The sequence below is a fragment of the Aspergillus sydowii genome (genome assembly GCF_001890705.1).
Source record: "Aspergillus sydowii CBS 593.65 unplaced genomic scaffold ASPSYscaffold_6, whole genome shotgun sequence".
NCBI classification, from domain to species: Eukaryota; Fungi; Ascomycota; class Eurotiomycetes; order Eurotiales; family Aspergillaceae; genus Aspergillus; species Aspergillus sydowii.
In genome coordinates this window covers 471900-490822 of record NW_024467864.1, presented here as the reverse complement: position 1 = coordinate 490822, position 18923 = coordinate 471900, and the positions used below count along the sequence as shown (strand labels likewise).

The following is an 18923-nucleotide window of genomic DNA, read 5'->3' as shown; positions in this document are numbered from 1 at the left end:
ATTGAATTATAGCTGCATAATACTGGCTGGCGATGACGGATGTTGATATTTTCTCTGGTGGAACGCAGCACTGATGGTGGTAAAAGGTCGTCTGTGGAATTGAAGAAGTAAATAGTGCGCGCCCCGCGAGGTGTTCCATGGCCCGTCTCTATATAGCAACGACCAGCCCAAGTCACACAAACTCCCACTCTTCAGGCATCTGCAGGATCCGATCACCAGAAGGGCGCTGTTGATAGGTTCATGACGCACTCGTCCGAAACTCTGCGTGAAAATCGCTGAAGAACCGGTGCTCTGGATTGGCAGCAGGGGTGACTCGAATGCGCAGGGGAAAATTGAAGGGCGAATGGGAGGCCCCGGACGGCCTGTCACTTTGTGATGTAGGCGCCGGGGCTGTGACGAGGGTCTTGGCCTCTTCCGAGCTTCTCTTGGGTGGTCGAGCGCTGCGGCCAATAATAGAATGGCTCAACTACCGACGCCGATCTTTCTGTTGTTCATCGCTCCACGCGAAACGTCTCAGCAGCCCGATTGCAGCGAAGCGTTGGCTTTTTGGTGGTGGATGTGTCTGCAGAAGCGTTGTTGTCTGTCGTCCCACTGGTGAGCATTCGCCCATCTGAAAATAGAATAACGCCGATGCGTGTTACAATTGCCTTGTCTTTGTCGCATGCCTACCCAAGGCAAATAAGGTCGTATTTGGGGCCATTGTACAATTCCTAGTTTTGCATTAACGACTTGGTATTCCGTGGCGTGAAATGTCAACCGCTGTCCTAATTCGGGGAGAAATGACAAACCCCACGAGACGGTGCAGAGAGAAACACTGCACACTATGCTAGCAGTCTTTTAAATCTGGTTCAGAATGTTGGCGAGATGCCGTGGAAGTTCAAGGAGCGTAGTTGGTGAGAATGAAGACTGCGAGAGTGTTAGTCGGCGCTGGCTGGAGCCTGAAATCGCGTTCATTCCCGTTTTGGTAGTTCACATCCCAGGTCACGCCTTCCAAGAAACACTGCCTTTGAGTGATTCAATTTCATTCCTCGCTGGTTATTCTCCTCTCGCTTCAGACACCGACTCGATTCTTAGCGCTTTCTTGGCCCGCATGAAAACTTGGTATTGATGGTGTGATGCAACTAGCTTGGTTTCTTCTGTGTCCCTCAAGGCTAACTGGTGGAGTTGCGACAGAAGCAGACGGTCCTTGCCGACTATGGAGAATACCGGTAATGACACGGATGCCCTATCGGCTGGCGATCCTCTGTCTGGTCCCGGATGTGATGAACATGGATACGACGCCAGTGAGGAAGTATTGCTCTTGCAGATGATGGGCACAGCAAACAATGCCGTTTCGCCTAATCTTCAAGCTGTCCTGGACGACCGCATCGATATCGGGTGGGCTTCTGGGCAGAGACAGCAATCCCCTCTCCTCATGGAGCGCCCACAGAGCTCGGGTATTGATATCTCAGCATTCAGTTTTGCGAAGCCGGCTCAGAAGGGAAAGCCCTTTTCGCTCCACCCAGCTTCGAGGCACTCTTCATCTGGTGGCAATCAAGCAAAGTCAGGCCAGGCGAGAGGTACAGTAGATCATAACACAAGTAAAGGGCAGAGTGACCAGCACCAGTAGGTGACTCAGTCATTTTCAAGCCTAAACTAAAGGGTTGTAGGGCTACTGTTTGTGCTAGCACGCGGAATGCCGAATTTCCAACACCTCCACATAATGTCGAGCCCTCTTCTGTGACCACATATACGAGACAAGCCCCAAGCGAGCAATCCACACCATCTGGGCTGCCGAGCACAGATGCAAGATCTCAATCCAGAACTTCTATGGATTGCCAGATCGACCAGGTCCTACCATCTGAGCGAGCCCCCGGAGATAATCAGCAGAAGCAACCGTCCGAGCATGACATACAAGGTGTGTACTTTAATTCTCTGGATTCTCTGGATGTTAATCTTGTGGACAGATGCGGTATGGCCTATGTCTTCTGGTTTGAATGTAAGTTCATCACATGTATAACTTAAAAGCAAAAGCCAACTCTCAGTAGTGCAGCCCGACTCCGGAACAGCCAACTATTCATGATAAGCGACTCAGTAGAACACCCTCTTTCGGACGCTCGGACTTCGTGCAGAATGGCCGGTCCAAAGCGCAGCCTACTGATCATCCGTGGAAAGTTACGAAACGGCGACACAGCGACAAGCGAAGGACAACAAAGAGAGTATCATATGCATCGTCAGATATAAATCTGCAGGTACCAGAAGAGGCACTGTTCCAACAATTAATCGGCCGATTGAGGGCTCGAGAGGAAAGCGAAGCAGTAGCCTTAGACCGACAGAAAGATATGGAAACAAACATGTTAGCACTGAGTGAAGAAAACAAAGTTTTGAAGGAGGAAATTGAAATACTTGGCTCCAAGCTTCAGAAGCGAACGATGGAATCCAGGACATACAAATACCACACGGATTCATGGAAATCAAAACTGGCAAAAGTCAAGGTGTTCCTCAACGAACTCGGCACTGGCTATCAGAATCTCCGCGGCGAAGCAATACACTTCAAGGCAACCAGAAAGACACTAGACAAGGAACGTAAGGAAATTACAGAAAGTATTGCAGATATCAAATCACGAATGTACCAGATCTCCCAAGCCTCTCATGAGAGGCGAGGTTGTCTTTCGGAGGCCCAGACCCTCATGGCCTCATTAGGCGAGCAGCTGAAAGATGCGAGAGAAATGGCACACTATTCCCAAGATCAGCTGGTTGATGAAAAGAGAAGATCCCGATTGCTCGAGTTATACATACAAAATTGTTCACGCGCTCAGGACAGAAAGCTCGATCTTGTCAAGTCTAACCAGCTTGAGGCGATGAAACGACTTGAATTTGCCTTCGAATCGACGACCAAGCGCTGTGAATCGTCTCGCGCGGTTTTTGGCGACGCCTTTGAAGAAAAGTTGAATGGTCTCATTGCTTTTATCGGCACCTCAAATGAAGCCTTCTCTAACGGCAAACTGGATATATTGAAATGCAATGAAGCTATTCACACATTCCAGACCCGGTAGGCCCAGTCTTGGTAATATTCCTGACGAATGTTCTAGCTGACTTCAATAAGCATGGACTCAATGACACGCCAGATAGGAGAGGATCTTAAGAGCAGCTCAAACGTCTCTGAGGGAATGGTAAGGAGCCTGGGAGAGCAGCTTCTAAGCTTCACAGACAGCGTGAGCGACAGATCAGCTCTACACAAGCAACTCTCCGCTACTCAAGAACGTTGTCTCCATCTTCAGACCCAGTTAGAAGGAGCAACACCAGTCTTTGGGAAACTTGACTTGAACATCAATGGGTTACGGGAAAGAGAGGTTGATCTTGGACAGCGGATGGAATGTCTGGAAGTAAGACTGGCCGAGGTCAAACTTCCGGAGCGATTCAAAGACGACTATGTCCACATTTCGGAGAAGCTGAAGCTCGAGAATGAAATACAGCAACTACAGCTCAAATTGGAGTTGGCGAAAGAGAACCTGGAGGCTCAGCATCTGGATGGGGAGAAGAAACAGGATGATTTATGTCAGATGACGGCGCGAGCCCACAAGGCAGAGAAGACTACAACGAAGCTCGAAGGTCATATCACTCAATTGCAAGAGACGATCAAAGAGAAGCAACACGAGGCACAAGACAACATTGAACGGGAAATCTCAAGCGCCAGAGAGAAATGTAGTGCGGACTTCGAAAGCCAATTGCATGAACTATTGGAGGAGAAGGCCGAGCTCGAGGGGGAAGCAAGACGAGCCAAGGAGAAACTGATTGAATCGCAGCGCAAATTGGTAAGCCATTGTACGACATCCATACGAATATAGCGCTTACGATAAACAGGCCGAGGTTGAAAATTCGGCCAAGACACAACGCAAGGATCTAGATGCATTGGTATGTGCTTCATTGCATCTACTGTTTGCTGGAACTAATATGGTAGCTCTCTGAACGGCAAAAGCGAATCGAGTACCTCGAAGGCTACCAGGCTGAGCAGACTGCCAACATAGTCAAACGAGATGCAGAGATTGAAAGAATGAGAGAACGAGTGGAAATACTCACGGAACAACAAAGTTCTCTCCACAGCCGACTCGACGAAGCGCTTCGAACGTCAAGCAGCTTCGAAGGTGAGCTACTGAAAACCACGACAGATAGTCAAGTGTCTCAACAGGTCCTGCAAGACAGCTTTGTTGCCCTTAAGACTGAGCTTGCGCGGAAAGAGGGGAATTGTCAAGCTTTGAGAGAAAGCCTTTCTTCTACCCAAAAGCAACTTAAGAGGAAAGAAGAGAAGTGCCGGAATTTACAGGATAGCCTTCACGCAATTCAAGGCGAGCTCCGCGGGAACAAAACGGAGCGACAGGCCATGCAAGATAACCTCTCATCGCTTCAAGACAAAGCCACGGAGAGCGAAGAGACACATAAAAACTTGCAAGACAGTTTTTCGTCCATCCAGGACAGACTCGCGAGCAAGGAAGAGGATTATCGAGCTTTGCGTAAAGAACTCGAGGAGTCAAACAATATACGAGAAACTCTGGAGTCTGGCAAGTCGAAGGCAAAATCGGAAATCCATTCTTTGCTCAAGAGAGTACAGGAGGCAGAATCTGCAACGAAAATAGTCAGAGAAACACTGTATCGGATGAATATCGCGCAGCTAGATCAACCACTGCCGGAGATGGTGGAGCAGCTGAAGAAGTCATTCCAGGCCGCCAACTCAAACCAAGCGGGAATCGTCGGTCGAATCCCTTCTCAAGCGAGGACGTCTGAAAAGTCGGCAAGAGTTGCAAATCCCGGAACGGATCTCAATGCTGGCAACCAAGAAGAAGTGCACACGGATCCAGAGGAGAATGAACCAAAGACACCTATAAACCATTATGACGGACCTTCGCCATCGGCGCGGGGTGGGCACATAATCCCGTTCTCAAGTATAGCAATATCGCCTACCCACTACGCTGTTGCAGATGGCGAACTGTTTGACTTCTCTTGCATGCTCATGCACACCCCCGAAAGAACATCGGCACAGCAGGAACTCATTGTCCCGCCGAGACCAGAAAAGGGACCCCCGTCAATGGAGGTCATCCAGGGGAAAAATACCCATAGCACAGATGCCATTCCTGGAGTGAAACGTGTTTCAAGTGCGCAAGGGCCAAATAGTATGCGCACAGAAGACCAGCATCTGGGTATTGCAATAGAGCATGCTCATCTCCAGCCAAAGGACCAAGTTGCAACGAGAAAAGTCTCTTTTGTGGCCGGAAATACAGCTGCAGAAACAGATAGTGTTCAAGTTCAGGATTCGCAAGACAAGAAATTCCAAAACAATCATTTGGAGTCGTCCCTTCATGGAGACAACCTAACACGAACCAATCGATGGACGTACAGTAAACGCCAGCGGGATACGTCGACAAAGCGACAAGACGCGACGGTGAGCGAGAAAGCATATTCTCAGTCTGATGACCGGCAGGCGCACAATAGTAAAAAGGTGAAGACGTTTGCGGAACCGTTTGCGACTGCGACCCAGGCAAGAGCAGGGTCAGAACTGAATGATCGTCGCAAGAGCCCTACCAGACTGGCTTCCGGAAGCAGTCGCACTTCCTTGGACCTACCGGTCGTCGAACAGAAATCCAGACGGAGGTCAGGGCGAAAGACACGAGGTAAGCGACATGCCACTTTGCGAATGTGCGACCCCTAACCCCATAGGTGACAAATACAATGCCCGGTTTAGCCAGGACGCCTAGGGCGCGCATTTCCAAGGCGATAGGAGCCACGGTGGGCTTGAAGCTATATAATTAGCATGAATGTAACAGAATTATAACAGCTACTGCTTGATGCAAATGAGAGCGAGATTATGGAGCAGAGACATATGATATAGAACATATTGATTTGACCAAGATTGTCTGCTATAACGCCAGAATGAAACACCATGATGCCTATACAGCTCCAAATATAATAGCAGCCAAGGCAGCTCAAAAGGCGCCCTTATTGAAGTGTCTAATGTACATGATCGTCGTTCAACGGAATCAGGAGCACAACAGCCGGAGTATCGTGCGTGAGAGGAGGAAGGACTGCGAGATCGAAGTAGGGATTCGAGTAGGTAGAGTCGAAAGCAATCGAAACCGCGAGTAGTATTTCCGAAAGAGATCCGATAGCCCGCGAGCTGAGGGGATAAAAAAATTGACCGGGGGGTTGATGGTAAATTATTTCGCGCGTCCACCCTTCGTCGCCTCCAGGAACAGCACCTTCTTCTTGACAACGGGGTCGTATTTCAACATGCTCAAAGGCCGGTGCGTACGGGGCCGGGACATTGTGCGGTAGTAGCCGGTCATGGCCATGGAGATCAGGCGAACAGCCATGGTACGGGACTTCGCTGCGACGGGTGATGTTAGCACAGCAGACCGGATCATGGCCGCAGAAGCTATGTTATTGACTGATAATTGAACGAATGCGTACCTTTCTTTGCCATTTTGGTGGCTGGAGCACTGTGGTGATGGCGATCGAGGCTGTTCGAGAAGTTCGTCGACGTTTGTTAAGGGCGGAAGAGATGCGGAAGAGGTTTGGCGGGCACGTGATCTGTGTTCTCAAAAAGGGATAGACTGTCTCTTATCGCAAGTCAATATCTTATCGGAAACTATCTTATCGGCGATAAGAATACAGTATATATCGGCGGCGTTCTTTGTGCAAAGTAAGAATGGAAAACAGGAGCTTTTGTCTGCCCTGCTGTACTTGAGCTAGATTCTAGATAATAAGCCTGAATATCGATTCCAATTTGCGAACTTGTAAGTTGAAGGGTATCCGAAAGATCAACTATACGTCTGAAGAACTTGGATAACCGGATTCATTAGAATGTATGCTGAAGACTACAAAAATTGTATTTTATAGTTGACCGAAAGAAAGGAGGTGAGACAACATATTAGGACACGGCTTATAGCATTTTACTAAACTCGGTCATTCCTGCTGCAAATTTGATCCAGTCATTCCCAGCTAGAAATAAACGCAACGGGCCCATGCCAAACTAAGCAACTATGCACGAAATCGATAATACCTATCGCTAAATGCAAATAAGAACCAAGTATACAGTATCACTTGACTAGAGAAAGTCCATGTATATTCATTGGAGTCCCTTTTATACAACCCTTCCCGTCACTCGAGCGGCGCCATATACTCAGTCCAATCCTTAGAAAGCGGGCTTTTTGCAATTTCGGCACTCGGACTTTTATTAATCTCATGAGGAATAGGAACGTGTGGATGTGGGATGCTCTCGCGAACTGGGTGCACGGTGCCTGTTTGGATGGCGCCGTCGTCGGCTTCCTTGTGCGCTCTGGAGAGGGCGAAGTCGCCCGAGTCGAAGTAGACTCGCTTCTGTTGTTTTGTTTATTAGTATAATTGGAAGTCAATATGAGGGTTTGGCAGTGCAGAGACGCTAACCTGCTGTCCGAGTGAGCCGAGGCGCGGCAGTTTTCCGTATGCTTTTAGGATGCGCTTGTCGCGCTCGGAGAGCGACTGTGTGGGTTTAGGTTAATGGGCCTGCCCATATGTTATCAGGTATATACTTACTTCACTAGGGGGCTGGAGCTCTTTCTTCGGGTCCATTTTGTTTGTATAACGGAGTTACTAAGGGATGTCACATATCATAAGATAAAAACAGTGGGTCGGGTCGCTCCGGTTTTATTTCAAGTTCCCTTATGACTCCTGGTCAGAATGATGTATGGCATCCATGTGACAGGCCTGTGGCTGGCGGCTAGAGTAGTCGATTAACCTTTGTCCCAGATATTCCAAGGTTGACTGGGATGGTTACCTGTTAGGGCTGGGGGAACCATGGCTCAGGTTCAGCCGCCGGAGAATAGATGCAGGCCTTGCCAACGGATGCTATGAGGACGCGACTTTTTCCGAGGAGTTCATCAGTCACGCGATGTAACGGGAAGTTTAAATGCGACAAAGCGATTGTCGATGACAGCATGTTGGATTCTAGTCGGTTCTATCTTATCAGATTGGGGGGAGAGCGCTTCGGAACAGTGCCGAGAGTCCACACCACGTTTTCGAGTTGTATGCAAATGATGAGGGCTTGGGGAGTAGATACTGAACATGCCTGAAACAACCGTGTTTTGTCGAATAACAGGTAAGCCCATTGGATCTTTGTTGATGGACTTGAGAGATCGATTGAATGCCGGGCGGCGTATACCTCCACTTCTGATGTAGATAGTCAGACATAGGCCTTGCAACATGAAGCCTTGTTTCTGAGTCATGGTCTCATGTATTTATGGTTTATTTTGGGCAATGACTTGGCTTCCTTGGTCGTGGGTCGTAGGTACAGAGTAATGACCTATTATTAGTACCTCGCATTCCTGAATCTCTATTAACATCAAATGGACCACAATTAAGCATGATAGACAGCGCAAGCAGCCAGACTTCCAGAGTACTAAGTCCAGAGAGCCTGCTGAATCGCACAGAACTTGAATCAGACATAGGTGCATTAGTGGGAGTACATGAACCAATCGCATCCCAAAATGGGCAAAGCCACTGTTAGCAAACTCAGCCTCGAGACTTCCATTCAGCCTTGAGGCGGCTGAAAACCTCACCTTCATTCAATCTTGAATCCTCGAAATCTTCATATTCACAGATCAAATGGACTACCCTCGCCTTCCTCCAAATGCTTTCACTACAGGACGAGAACCTGTGGATGGCGAACTGCATGAAGCAATTCGTCATGGCCTAGAACGGGTCTTGAGAAGGCCTCCCTTCTTTCGCCCCCAGAGCGATCTACCTTTGCCTATGTGGAACATTCCTCAAGCTTGGAATCCCTTATCTAAAAATATAGTCGCATCTGGATACAGACTCGAGGCTCCACGAACTACCAGGACTCGTGCGGGGATTTCAGCTGCACCCCAAAACAAGGATGGTTCTTCTACGGTCGACGAGCAAAGCAAACGAGGTGAAGCAGACGAAGACAGCGAGACAGACTCAACCTTTTCTGTTATAGATACTCGGACAATCAGGCACCATACGCGAATAGAAGCAGTGAAAGAGTGTTTAGAGCCAATGTTGGCGGAGGGTGTATCTGCTGTGGTTTTACTGTGCTGGGGTAAAGAGCCCTGCTCAATTTTGCCAGTGCCGGTTTCGACCTCGGAAGATGAAGTAGAGACGTGGAGAAAAATAAACACAGCTTGGTACAAACGCAGAGGACTATGGAGGAAATTTCTCCCTGGGTTTGGTGTTGTACGCGTTGAGACTGCCGAGGTGCGTTAGCGACATCATTTGCAAACTGTCACTAGCTAACCTAATATAACAAGGTCACAATGCTGGGGCTCAAGGAGGCCTCGAAAATTCAGGGGAAAAATAGTGAATATATTGGGGCATGCACAGTAACCGACTTGGGCGCCGAAAGAAAACGACTTCAAGATGATATAGACAGCAGTCCTCCCACCCCAGGCTGCAATTATAGTCCTGACACAGGAATAGTACACTGTTCGACTTCTGATTGCCCATGCTGCCTTTCGGACATCGACCCTTGGATTGAATGTCCATTAAAAGCGCAGCGTGCTGCTAGACGCGAAATTGAATACCTGGATACGTTGGGTCTGATGAGACATGCCTTCTCCAACCCTGACTTCGCTGCTCCGAACGACTTTCTTAAAAAGGGAGGGCTTGTTTATGGTCACCAGTGAGATCCAAAATTATGAGAATTAAAAACCAGGGGATACTAACGGTAATATAACAGGGACATCCTGAATCAAATCAAGGTTCGGTGCGATTGGCACTGCCCGGGCTTAAGAGAACTCAAGTTTCGAGGAATAGTAATCAGCGAAGGCTGGACATTAGGTGCGCGTCAAGTGGCCTTACCATTGGTAGTGACTATGCTTTTACTAGTAGTCATTGTTGCCAGGTTCCTGTTTGGTTGGGATACAGCATGGACGGTTGGCGGTTACTTTGTCGCGCTGGTGACGCTTATATGGATGTGGGCCACTCATTTGGCCAGCTAAGAGTTTAACCGGAAGTGAAGACCGTCAGTTAACATGTATTTAGTATGGGCTGTTCTCCGCGTAACGGCGTTTTTTCGCAATCAGTAGGTGGAATTGCGACATAAGCATTGAATAGTATTATCTATCTCTCGGACACGCCCCACTAGGATTTCTTTCCACTAATACCTCGCGATAAGCCCTAGCCATGCACCAAGATGTCAGACTCAACATCAACTTCAATTCTCCACGGGACTAGGGCTAGGCTCCAGTCACGGGGCCTGGCGTAGTATCGCCCGTCGTCCAGCCCCAGCATCCAACTTTTGTCTTTTCCCCGGCATATACTTGACGCTATTACACGAGAGCCCGCCCTTTCCCCGTTTTGTTTTTAAAAAGGTTCCATATCAGTTGCGACTGTTTCAAGTAGAAGATATGCCCCCCAAACCTGGCCGCTTTGCTTCCTGGACACGTCCATTCGGCCTGATTTGGTTTTCTCTTCGCTGTAAGACTGTCCCGCACCGTCTTTACAGAAATACTGATAAGCACTGCGATAAAGTGCACTTGGAAGCTCTCATAGAATCAGTTCGCCGAGAAGGTCTCGCTGGATTTCTATGCGTACGGCAGATTCGAGATGCCGCTTCAGCACAGTTGTTCAATATAACTTGTAAGTAGTTCTCTACTATCCTTGTGAACGTTCACAGTCTGACTATTATATGCACAGCTTCCGGCTTCATCGCTTACGAAGACACAACTGTTGTTCCCTCGCTCGTACGAGCCGCCAGCGGCATTGTTCTCGATATGGGCCCTGGACCGGGAAACCAAATCCATCGTTTCGATCCGTCCCTTATCGAATACATCTATGGCGTAGAGCCAAACCGCCATTTCAGGGATGGTATAGATGCAAAGCTAGAAAAGCACGGCCTGAAAGATAAGTATAAGCTTATAGTTTGTGGCGTTGAAGATAGCGACGTCCTCAGGGAACAAGGTATAGCCGAAGGAAGCTTGGATACGGTGCTATGTATCCAGGTCCTATGTGCGGTAAATGATCCGAAGAATGTGGTGAGAGAGGTATGGAGGTTGCTGAAACCCGGAGGCAAATTTATCTTCTGGGAACATGGTTGGAGTAGAGATCGGTGGACAACTGTAGCGCAAGGTATGCTTGCTATCATTTCTTGATGAAGCTGGCTAACACGTATAAGCTCTCTGGAATCCGACTTGGAGTACATTGGTCGGATGCCATTTGACACGAAATGTATTGGGGGATATCCTCAACGCCGGAGAGTGGGAGAACCCGGGCGATGTCGAGGAACCTGAGGAGCCGTTGAGTTTACTCCCTAGGATTCAGGGCGTACTTGTCAAGAAGGCTAATTAGGAGTAAACCCATACAACGACGTATTTACAATTGCCGAATTCTGTATTGGGATCAAAATCAAAAACAGAGACTCTCATCATGGCTTACAACTGTTGAGACTCGAATACAATCGAAAAGTATTTGTGGATGTGAAAGAGGACAGAGCAGAGACCTAGTGCATGTACCAAGCAAGCTGTAAAGAACGACCTTCCATATTGTACTCAATCTGCAATGTCCACGTAGGCTAATGGCTTGGGCTGGGCCACGGACGGCTAGAGTCCATCTCTACGGAATTGCAGCAAAGCTATCGGAATCTGAGCACACTCATGAGCCAGATGTGGTTAAATTTTGTTATCACTCTGCCGCCAAATGCTCAAGGCAAGCTCGAATCCGTCCATCTTAGTCCCTCCTTTGTTAATCCTAAAACAGCTCCTCAAACCTACGGGTATTGGCCGTTTTATAGGAATGAAATTGCGACAAACATCGTATTCCGTCTCGACGGCACTCACTTAGAGTCTGACACCAGGAGAGCAGACACCGTGTGACGCCTTCTTGATACTAGACGAAATTGGGGTTTAGTCGCCTTCAATCGGTAGCGTATGAACTAGGTTTTTGTATATTTTGCTTCATAAGTACATAGCTGTACGTGTCCAGCTGGCCATTGACATGGTAGAGTTGCAAGAAATAGGGAAATAAACGGCCATCTTCTATCGTGACTTCGTTCATCGTGTCCCCAGTACTGTGACGGTTTACAGCAACAACCTACCTTAAGCAAGTACAATGAGCAGTCCTTGTTGGGTGTATAAGTGCCAACCAATAGGAGCGATGAGACAGGCAACCATCAGACGACCAGATCAGGTGACTGGGTCGGTCCGGGGTTGGTTCGATGCCTCCGTCCTGCATCCAACCTTGGAAGTGCCAACCATGGACAGCCCGATGTTGCTTTGACTTGGCTCATCGTCCTATGCTTACTACGGTGCCCTCATAGCCCCCACCACCGACATATTAGTGATGTCTCCAGGGACAGGCCGAGCACGTCCCCAGGGGCGTAGTCGAGCCCGTCGTACCCTGACTTGCGAGAATTGCCGCACTAGAAAGGTATTCAATATAAAGTATATAGCCTGTATCCAATTCGCTCACAACAATAGACTCGCTGCGATGGCACTCAGCCAAAGTGCAAGACGTGTGAGGTCTATCACGATGACTGTCGTTATGAAAAGCCGCCTCCCATGTCCCAGATTATTGCTATGGCAAATCGCCTACAAGAGGCGGAGCAGACTATTGTTGAGCTGAAGAGAATGCTAGAGACCGAGACATCGCCTGGACACAGGGGAACAGCTGCAGACCGAAACAGGACCACGGAACTGGAGCCCCACGTGGAGGTTGAAGATAATTCAGTCCAAGATCGTGCGAATAGTGTATCTGCAGAGTTCACTTCAGGGGAGTTATTGTCCGATTTGAGCTTGGATGAGCACGGGAAGGTGGGCGGCAGTACCACGTCGTTCATTGTTAGCAGGCTGATTGGAGCAGATCTCATACTACGGCCCTACCTCTGCTATTTATGAGCCCGCAGCCTTGGAGTATCGTTCTGTGGATTCCCAAGCCCCGGAAGGAGCGCCCTCAGAAATGAGTATGCGAACGCTACTGACCTGGAACGCGGAGGAATATCGGTCATGGGAAGAATTCGCCCTTGGCAATGCTGCCATTGAAACAGGTATACCACGCGTTACCATGTCGAAACTGCTTCAAATCCACTGGGCATGGATCGCACCCATGTTTATGTGGGTATACCGCCCAGCCTTCATGCGTAAGCCTTTCAAACGTCCTTTCTTGACCTCGTCTTTTTTCTAACAATAGTAGGGGACATGGCAACTGGCGGTCAGTATTATTCTCCATTTCTCCTCACCGTTCTTTGTGCCCATGCAGCGCGTTTCCAAGAGAGCCCTATAGGCGAGATGCTTATATGCCGGGCACGTCTACTCCTGGGGTCCGAAATCCAAAAGCCAAGCGCAATACCTACCGTGCAGGGCTTGCTGCAGCTGAGTGCCCGCGAAATGGCATACGGGTCCACCTCCCAGGCATGGCTATACAGCGGCATGGCGTTTCGAATGGTTAGCGACCTCGGTCTGCATCATAATAGTGGGAAAATCCTACATCTAGGATACCTCAGCCCGGAGGAGCTGGAAATTAGGAGGCGGCTCTTCTGGAGTTGCTATTTCTGGGATAAAGCGATTAGTCTTTATCTAGGACGATCTCCTGTCCTACAAGAACTGCCCTTCGACCACGCTCCTGAGTTCCGTAAGTCATACACCGTCACTTGCTTGTCCAAGGTTGACACCAGGCAGTGGACACATCCGCTGAGAATGAGCTGTGGTCCCCATATCATGAAGATACCCTCAATTTGAGTCGAGTCTCTGTTGGTGGGTACCCGCCCATGAAGGCACATTTGATTTCCTGCTTTGAAAATTCATGCAAGATCTCGGTAATTCTGAACGATATCATAATCCAGCTCTACTCTCGCCGTGGACCTCCTGACATAGAGAGAACCCTACTTATCAAGCAGAGACTTGACGAGTGGAGGGAAAAATTGCCCGTCCATCTCAAGTACGATCCTGATAATTTACCACCCCATTGTCCGCCGCCGCATATCATGACCCAGAACCTGCTGTATCACACCACGATAATTCTCCTTCACCGTCCGTTTTGGTCAGCCTCGGAGCATCACACAGCCTGTAGAAAAGCAGCGGATAACCTAGAAACACTGCTGCTCCTCCTGGAGAAAACATTCGGCTTCAACCGCATTACATACCTCATGTCGTACTGCATCTACACAGCTGCATCTGTCATGATCAAGGACGTCAAGGCCGGTGACCTAGAAGCGAATGGGAAAATGAAAACCTTCCTTCGAGCTTTGAAGCAAGGAACCAATACCTGTCCGCTGACCCAGCGGAGTCTAGATATCATCAACAACAACCTTCAGTTCAACACACCACGGCGCCCGTCCTTGAACGGGATCCCAACGACAGAGGGAACAGCAATGACAAACTACCTTCCAGCCTTCCCATACCTGGGTCTAGACGTTCGAACTGAATCCTTAGATCGGAATCCGACCGGGATGGACCTGGATGGGTTTTCGCTTCTTGACTCGTTCCCGGAACAGCATATTGACGCCGCGACGGGGGGATGGTATTTTGGATAACCAAAATTGCCTACATTCGCTGGGGTATTTTGTCATACATTTACTACAGTGTAGATCTAACTGGCGACTTTGTGCCCTCCTCGTCATACTGCCAGAGCCTCCTGGGGTTATCCACCCATATCTTCCGCACGAGTTCGTCACTGCTATTCTGACCAACAAGCCGACACCAAGTTTTGCACTGGGCTATCCACCGTTGATCATCGACCTTCCGATACTGTTGAACCCTGTGCCGGTCCCCGTTTCGGTTCCCGGATACACCACCACTGTGCGGCCAATCGCTCGCCCAAACAACCCGATCTGGGGCAGCGGCTAGAATGTCCTGGACATACGAATCCAGCTCTGGCAAATCATCAAACCTGTATACGCCGCTAAGTTTTGTATACACCCGGCCAGAGCCAGCAGAGCCAAGCAGATGCATAAACTCCTTGTACCCCCGTTGCAGCCGCGGAGGACCCCCAGAAGGGTCCGGATGTCCGAGATGGTCAATGACAACGGACACACCCAATCGAGGCACCACAGCCGCGAACTGCGCGATCTGGTCCAACGACACATACAGCTGCAGAACCCAACCGAATGGGCGGATCCTGTCCGCGGCCTGGGTAAGTAGTATGGCAAATGCATCATCATCATCGTCAAGGCGTATACCTGACGTGCGAAAATTCAGCCGGATCCCGCGCACGCCGGCGTTGTGGAGGTCTTGGAGTTCCGTATCCGTTACGGTTTGAGAGTCGACGCAGGCGACTGCGCGGCCTCTACTGCCGTTTAGGTTTAGGCGGCGGAGAGCATCGAGAAGGATTGAGTTGTCGGTGTGGTAGACGGAGAATGCCACGAGGCAACTATGCGCGATGCCCTGGGTTTGTTGGAATGTGAGAAGGTCGTCCAGGTCTGCTTTCTTGGGGCGATATGGGTGCGATGGGTGGTAGGGGAATTTGTCCTGTAGAACGTGAATTGGTGATTGAATGTTAAATGAGGCTCGATGCATTTTTCTTTTTCTTTCTTTTTCAGGAGTATGGTTATCTAGTTGGTTACTCACTTCGTCCGCGATGTGGACATGGCTGTCCCAAGCCCCGTCCGGGAGAGACGTGTCTGTGTCAAGCTCCGATGAGGACCCCATTACATTTGTGCTTGTAGTTGTCATGTATACCAAAACGGGGCTGTAAGTAGCAGGGAAGGATTAATAATCTGTAATCCTGTAGGAAGATGGAGGAGGAGGAGGAGAGGAGAAAAAGAGTTGGCCGGACTCTCTCCGCGGCAACTCGCCGGGGCCCGATAGCCTTTGGCTACTGCATCACCGTATGGTATCGTTTATGATGGGATCTGCAGTGTGGAGGACAATCCCCGCTTTGGGCTGGCTAATGCGCATCCCTGCTTACCCTGGGACGGAGTTGGGAGATATAATGCCGTGAGTGCAGCAATATAGCCAGCCACTCTGCTTGCCAGTTCATCAGAGATCGACCCTGTCCTCTGACACTGATATCCAGTTCCATTTCTAGATAAGAAGGGAAGATGGGGATCCTCGAGGACACTCAACATATCGAGGATACTCAACCGGCAGCCATCGGTATTGAGAGCACGAGGGAGGGCTACGTGGAAAGCGCTATTAAAGAAACCCCAGTTAACGATGAGGAATGGACAAAGGCCCAGAAACGATACCTTTGGAAGCTGGACTGCATTCTCTTGCCGGCCGTCTCTCTTCTGTACTTCTTTGAATACCTCGACCGGGGTAACGTGGCGAATGCCAAACTATATGGCCTGGATGCAGGACATGAAACTGCCCAGCAAGGGGTTGGACCAGGGACCAAAGCCCTGGGCTCGTCGCAGTGGCAGCTGGTCGTGATGATATTCTACGTCGGCCTGGTTCTGTTTCAAGTCCCTGGATGTATCGGGTACCGTGTCTTCCCACCGTCCAAGGTATGTATGAATAAAACGAAGACTGGCTGGCTAAGGATCACACTGATGAGTGTCTACAGTGGATCGCCTTTGGAGTGTGTGGATGGGCCACCGCCAGTTTCCTCCAGTGCACCGTATACAATCTGGCCGGGGAGCTCGTGTGCAGGGTTTTCCTCGGCGCATTCGAGGGCCTCTTCGGCACGGGAATTGTCTACTATCTGTCGCTGTGGTATCATCGCACGGAGATGGGCATGCGGGTGTTCTGGTTTCTCGGCCCAACTTCCATTGCGGGAGCATTTGGGGGACTGATTGCATACGGCATTGGGCATATCGAGACTTCCACGCCGGCCTGGAAGTGGCTTTTTCTTATCGAGGCATTGCCTGCGTTTTGTCTGGGGCTGTTCTGCCTGTATTGGATGCCTGATCGGCCGCTGAAGAACGCGCGCTTCTCTGGTGTGGACCAGGAGATTGCAGAGGCGAGATATTGCAACGAGTCCTTTGATAAGGCTGGGCCGATCCAGCGGAAGCACATTGTTTGGACCGTTACCGACTGGCGGCTGTATATGCAAGCTGCCATTTACCTGCCGACGGCGGGGTTGATTTCCTCCATCTCGGGGTTTCTACCGACAATTATTCGTGGTATGTTCGTCGTTCCCTGTCTGGACGTGCAGGCATCGACTTAACTTGATTTGAGATCTCGGATACACAGAAGCGACAAAGGCAAATCTGATGACGGTGCCCCCATACGCATGTGCATTCGGATTGATGTTCCTCGCCTCTTACTCCTCAGACCATTTCCGTGATCGGGGGTTACATGTAGCCGGGCTCATGTCTGTTTCCACCATCGCATACGCCTTGCTGGCTACGCTGCCCGAATCCAACTTGCACGGGAAATATGCCTGCGTATGCATTGCAGTTGCGTGCGTCTATGCCACGTACCCTCCCACGCATGCCTGGGCTGCCAACAACTTTGGGAACGAGACGAAGCGCTCGGTTGGGATGGGGCTTTACACGGCCCTTGGGAATCTGGGGTCCATTGCGGGGACGTTTTTCTACCCGACTACTGATGCGCCGCAGTTCAGGAAGGGTCATTTTGTGTGTATGGGTCTGTCGATTGCGACGGCTGGGTTTGCCCTGGGGAATCATTTCCTCCTGCAGGGCATCAATAAGCGGCGTGATAGGAGGTATGGGAGGCCGGTGATGGGGCAGGCTGTGGATGTGTCTGAGCTGGCAGATAGAGCGCCCATGTTCCGATATATTACATAGTTGACTTGGTGTTATTGTTGGATGTATAGTATATATACTCTATAATAACAGTCACAGCTCCTCCAGCTTGATATCAAGCCCTGACTGCCTGGCCAGCTCATTCAGTGCATCCACCTCCCCACGAGAATACGGAATCCCCTGTGCGTTTCTCTTCTCCTCCATCTCTGCCTCCATCTCGCCGCTGGTGTATATCCTTTCCACCCCAGCCGCCTTATCACACTCCCTCACCCTCCGAAGCAGTACATCCATTCTCCCTCTCAACTCCCCCATCCCACCCTCAAGAAAGACCTCCGGCCGAAACACCAAAAACCAATGTCCAACATCCTGCGGCTGCTCGAGATTAGCATACTGATCATTCACATCCCCCGCAAATGCCGCCCCGGACATCAACCCCCCAAACACATCCATCATCATCGCCAGCCCACTCCCCTTCGGCCCTCCAATCGGCAACACAACGCCCCCGTCCAGCGCAGCTCGCGGATCCGTCGTCGCCCGCCCCTCCCCATCCAACGCATACCCCTCAGGGATGCTCTCCCCACGCCTCGCCGCCTTCCGAATCTTGCCCCGCGCAGCCACACTCGGCGACATGTCCAGCACAAAATCCCCCTCCTCACCACCAGGCACACCCACAGCAAACGGACTCGTCCCTAGCAGCGGCTCCCGCGCGCCCCACGGCGGCATACTCCGGGACGCATTCGTGAACGCCATCGCCGCACACCCCTGCCTAATCGCCCGGAGAAGATACGTAGCAGCCATCCCGTAGTGACTACTATGTTTCACGGCAACGATGCCAGCCCCGTAGGTGCGTGCCATCTCGACGCCCCTGTCGATGGCGGCAGACGCGGCGATGAAGCCGAAGGTGTGCTTTGCGTCGAGGAGCGCCATCACCGGTGTTCTTTGGGTGAAGATGAGGGGTGGGTTTGGGGTGAGGATGCCGTGTTGGAGACGCGTGATGTACCCTGGCAGTCGGTTTATGCCGTGGGTGTCGACGCCGCGGAGGTCGGCGAGGGTCAGGGATGTCGCGATTTGGGCGGCGCGGTCTGGGGGGACGTTGTGCGCCGTTAGGAGGGCTGTTGCGAAGGTTTGCGCCGCGGCGGGGGAGATGTATACGGTGGTCATGATCTTGAGGTAGATAATATATTTGGTTTGAAAACAATTAGGTTGATATGGAGTTGATATACATTATATATGCTGGCTATGGTCGGCCCTGTGCCCTAACCGCGGCGAGTCTCCGGGCAATTCCCCATGCAGCCACGTTCAATTATACTTCATT

At 50.4% G+C, this 18923-nt stretch overlaps 9 protein-coding genes across 9 annotated transcripts; 5 read left to right on the top strand and 4 right to left on the bottom strand.

Annotated features, from left to right (window-relative positions):
* Positions 1-873: 873 nt before the first annotated feature.
* ASPSYDRAFT_1018980 (uncharacterized protein) lies at positions 874-5959 on the top strand. The gene is made up of 9 exons (XM_040839744.1): positions 874-1110; positions 1174-1605; positions 1650-1897; positions 1947-1978; positions 2028-3031; positions 3086-3794; positions 3844-3894; positions 3941-5645; positions 5692-5959. The coding sequence occupies exons 2-9, from the start codon at positions 1196-1198 to the stop codon at positions 5727-5729; spliced, it is 4197 nt and encodes a 1398-aa protein (XP_040701777.1). The 5' UTR covers positions 874-1110; positions 1174-1195; the 3' UTR covers positions 5730-5959.
* ASPSYDRAFT_45945 (mitochondrial 54S ribosomal protein bL33m) lies at positions 5724-6507 on the bottom strand. Its single transcript, XM_040847134.1, has 2 exons — positions 6442-6507; positions 5724-6358 (listed from the first exon to the last, which is right to left on the bottom strand). Exons 1-2 carry the CDS (start codon positions 6452-6454, stop codon positions 6189-6191), a joined length of 183 nt encoding a protein of 60 aa, XP_040701776.1. The 5' UTR covers positions 6455-6507; the 3' UTR covers positions 5724-6188.
* A 400-nt stretch (positions 6508-6907) lies between these two features.
* On the bottom strand, positions 6908-7721 carry ASPSYDRAFT_45943 (uncharacterized protein). The gene is made up of 3 exons (XM_040847133.1): positions 7546-7721; positions 7417-7491; positions 6908-7350 (listed from the first exon to the last, which is right to left on the bottom strand). The coding sequence occupies exons 1-3, from the start codon at positions 7579-7581 to the stop codon at positions 7132-7134; spliced, it is 330 nt and encodes a 109-aa protein (XP_040701775.1). The 5' UTR covers positions 7582-7721; the 3' UTR covers positions 6908-7131.
* Positions 7722-8482: 761 nt separating this feature from the next.
* On the top strand, positions 8483-10107 carry ASPSYDRAFT_45941 (uncharacterized protein). The gene is made up of 3 exons (XM_040847132.1): positions 8483-9225; positions 9279-9649; positions 9707-10107. The coding sequence occupies exons 1-3, from the start codon at positions 8614-8616 to the stop codon at positions 9966-9968; spliced, it is 1245 nt and encodes a 414-aa protein (XP_040701774.1). The 5' UTR covers positions 8483-8613; the 3' UTR covers positions 9969-10107.
* A 111-nt stretch (positions 10108-10218) lies between these two features.
* Positions 10219-11661, top strand: ASPSYDRAFT_79229 (class I SAM-dependent methyltransferase). Its single transcript, XM_040850989.1, has 3 exons — positions 10219-10608; positions 10666-11097; positions 11144-11661. The coding sequence occupies exons 1-3, from the start codon at positions 10377-10379 to the stop codon at positions 11314-11316; spliced, it is 837 nt and encodes a 278-aa protein (XP_040701773.1). The 5' UTR covers positions 10219-10376; the 3' UTR covers positions 11317-11661.
* Positions 11662-12306: 645 nt separating this feature from the next.
* On the top strand, positions 12307-14494 carry ASPSYDRAFT_153638 (uncharacterized protein; the record flags this gene model as incomplete). Its single annotated transcript, XM_040842306.1, has 5 exons — positions 12307-12393; positions 12444-12776; positions 12826-13102; positions 13156-13593; positions 13641-14494. 5 exons carry the CDS (start codon positions 12307-12309, stop codon positions 14492-14494), a joined length of 1989 nt encoding a protein of 662 aa, XP_040701772.1.
* A 43-nt stretch (positions 14495-14537) lies between these two features.
* Positions 14538-15632, bottom strand: ASPSYDRAFT_32052 (amidohydrolase family protein; the record flags this gene model as incomplete). Its single annotated transcript, XM_040844936.1, has 1 exon — positions 14538-15632. The coding sequence occupies one exon, from the start codon at positions 15630-15632 to the stop codon at positions 14538-14540; it is 1095 nt and encodes a 364-aa protein (XP_040701771.1).
* A 184-nt stretch (positions 15633-15816) lies between these two features.
* ASPSYDRAFT_1018761 (uncharacterized protein) lies at positions 15817-17676 on the top strand. The gene is made up of 3 exons (XM_040839742.1): positions 15817-16405; positions 16465-17023; positions 17079-17676. The coding sequence occupies exons 1-3, from the start codon at positions 16001-16003 to the stop codon at positions 17648-17650; spliced, it is 1536 nt and encodes a 511-aa protein (XP_040701770.1). The 5' UTR covers positions 15817-16000; the 3' UTR covers positions 17651-17676.
* Positions 17677-17701: 25 nt separating this feature from the next.
* Positions 17702-18769, bottom strand: ASPSYDRAFT_90155 (Ldh family oxidoreductase; the record flags this gene model as incomplete). Its single annotated transcript, XM_040852290.1, has 1 exon — positions 17702-18769. One exon carries the CDS (start codon positions 18767-18769, stop codon positions 17702-17704), a length of 1068 nt encoding a protein of 355 aa, XP_040701769.1.
* Positions 18770-18923: the final 154 nt, after the last annotated feature.

Bases quoted from the DNA above. Each gene is read 5' to 3' on its own strand.
- ASPSYDRAFT_45943 (XM_040847133.1), bottom strand. From the start codon at position 7,581: ATGGACCCGAAGAAAGAGCTCCAGCCCCCTAGTGAA. The intron at 7,492-7,545 runs GTAAGTATATAC...AAACCCACACAG, and splicing joins AGCTCCAGCCCCCTAGTGAA to TCGCTCTCCGAGCGCGACAA. The intron at 7,351-7,416 runs GTTAGCGTCTCT...ACAAAACAACAG, and splicing joins TCGGCTCACTCGGACAGCAG to AAGCGAGTCTACTTCGACTC.
- ASPSYDRAFT_1018980 (XM_040839744.1), top strand. From the start codon at position 1,196: ATGGAGAATACCGGTAATGACACGGATGCCCTATCGGCTGGCGATCCT. The intron at 3,032-3,085 runs GTAGGCCCAGTC...GACTTCAATAAG, and splicing joins ATTCACACATTCCAGACCCG to CATGGACTCAATGACACGCC. The intron at 5,646-5,691 runs GTAAGCGACATG...CTAACCCCATAG, and splicing joins GTCAGGGCGAAAGACACGAG to GTGACAAATACAATGCCCGG.
- ASPSYDRAFT_79229 (XM_040850989.1), top strand. From the start codon at position 10,377: ATGCCCCCCAAACCTGGCCGCTTTGCTTCCTGGACACGTCCATTCGGC. The intron at 10,609-10,665 runs GTAAGTAGTTCT...TTATATGCACAG, and splicing joins ACAGTTGTTCAATATAACTT to CTTCCGGCTTCATCGCTTAC. The intron at 11,098-11,143 runs GTATGCTTGCTA...AACACGTATAAG, and splicing joins GTGGACAACTGTAGCGCAAG to CTCTCTGGAATCCGACTTGG.
- ASPSYDRAFT_45941 (XM_040847132.1), top strand. From the start codon at position 8,614: ATGGACTACCCTCGCCTTCCTCCAAATGCTTTCACTACAGGACGAGAA. The intron at 9,226-9,278 runs GTGCGTTAGCGA...TAATATAACAAG, and splicing joins TACGCGTTGAGACTGCCGAG to GTCACAATGCTGGGGCTCAA. The intron at 9,650-9,706 runs GTGAGATCCAAA...GTAATATAACAG, and splicing joins GGGCTTGTTTATGGTCACCA to GGACATCCTGAATCAAATCA.
- ASPSYDRAFT_1018761 (XM_040839742.1), top strand. From the start codon at position 16,001: ATGGGGATCCTCGAGGACACTCAACATATCGAGGATACTCAACCGGCA. The intron at 16,406-16,464 runs GTATGTATGAAT...GAGTGTCTACAG, and splicing joins GTGTCTTCCCACCGTCCAAG to TGGATCGCCTTTGGAGTGTG. The intron at 17,024-17,078 runs GTATGTTCGTCG...ACTTGATTTGAG, and splicing joins TCTACCGACAATTATTCGTG to ATCTCGGATACACAGAAGCG.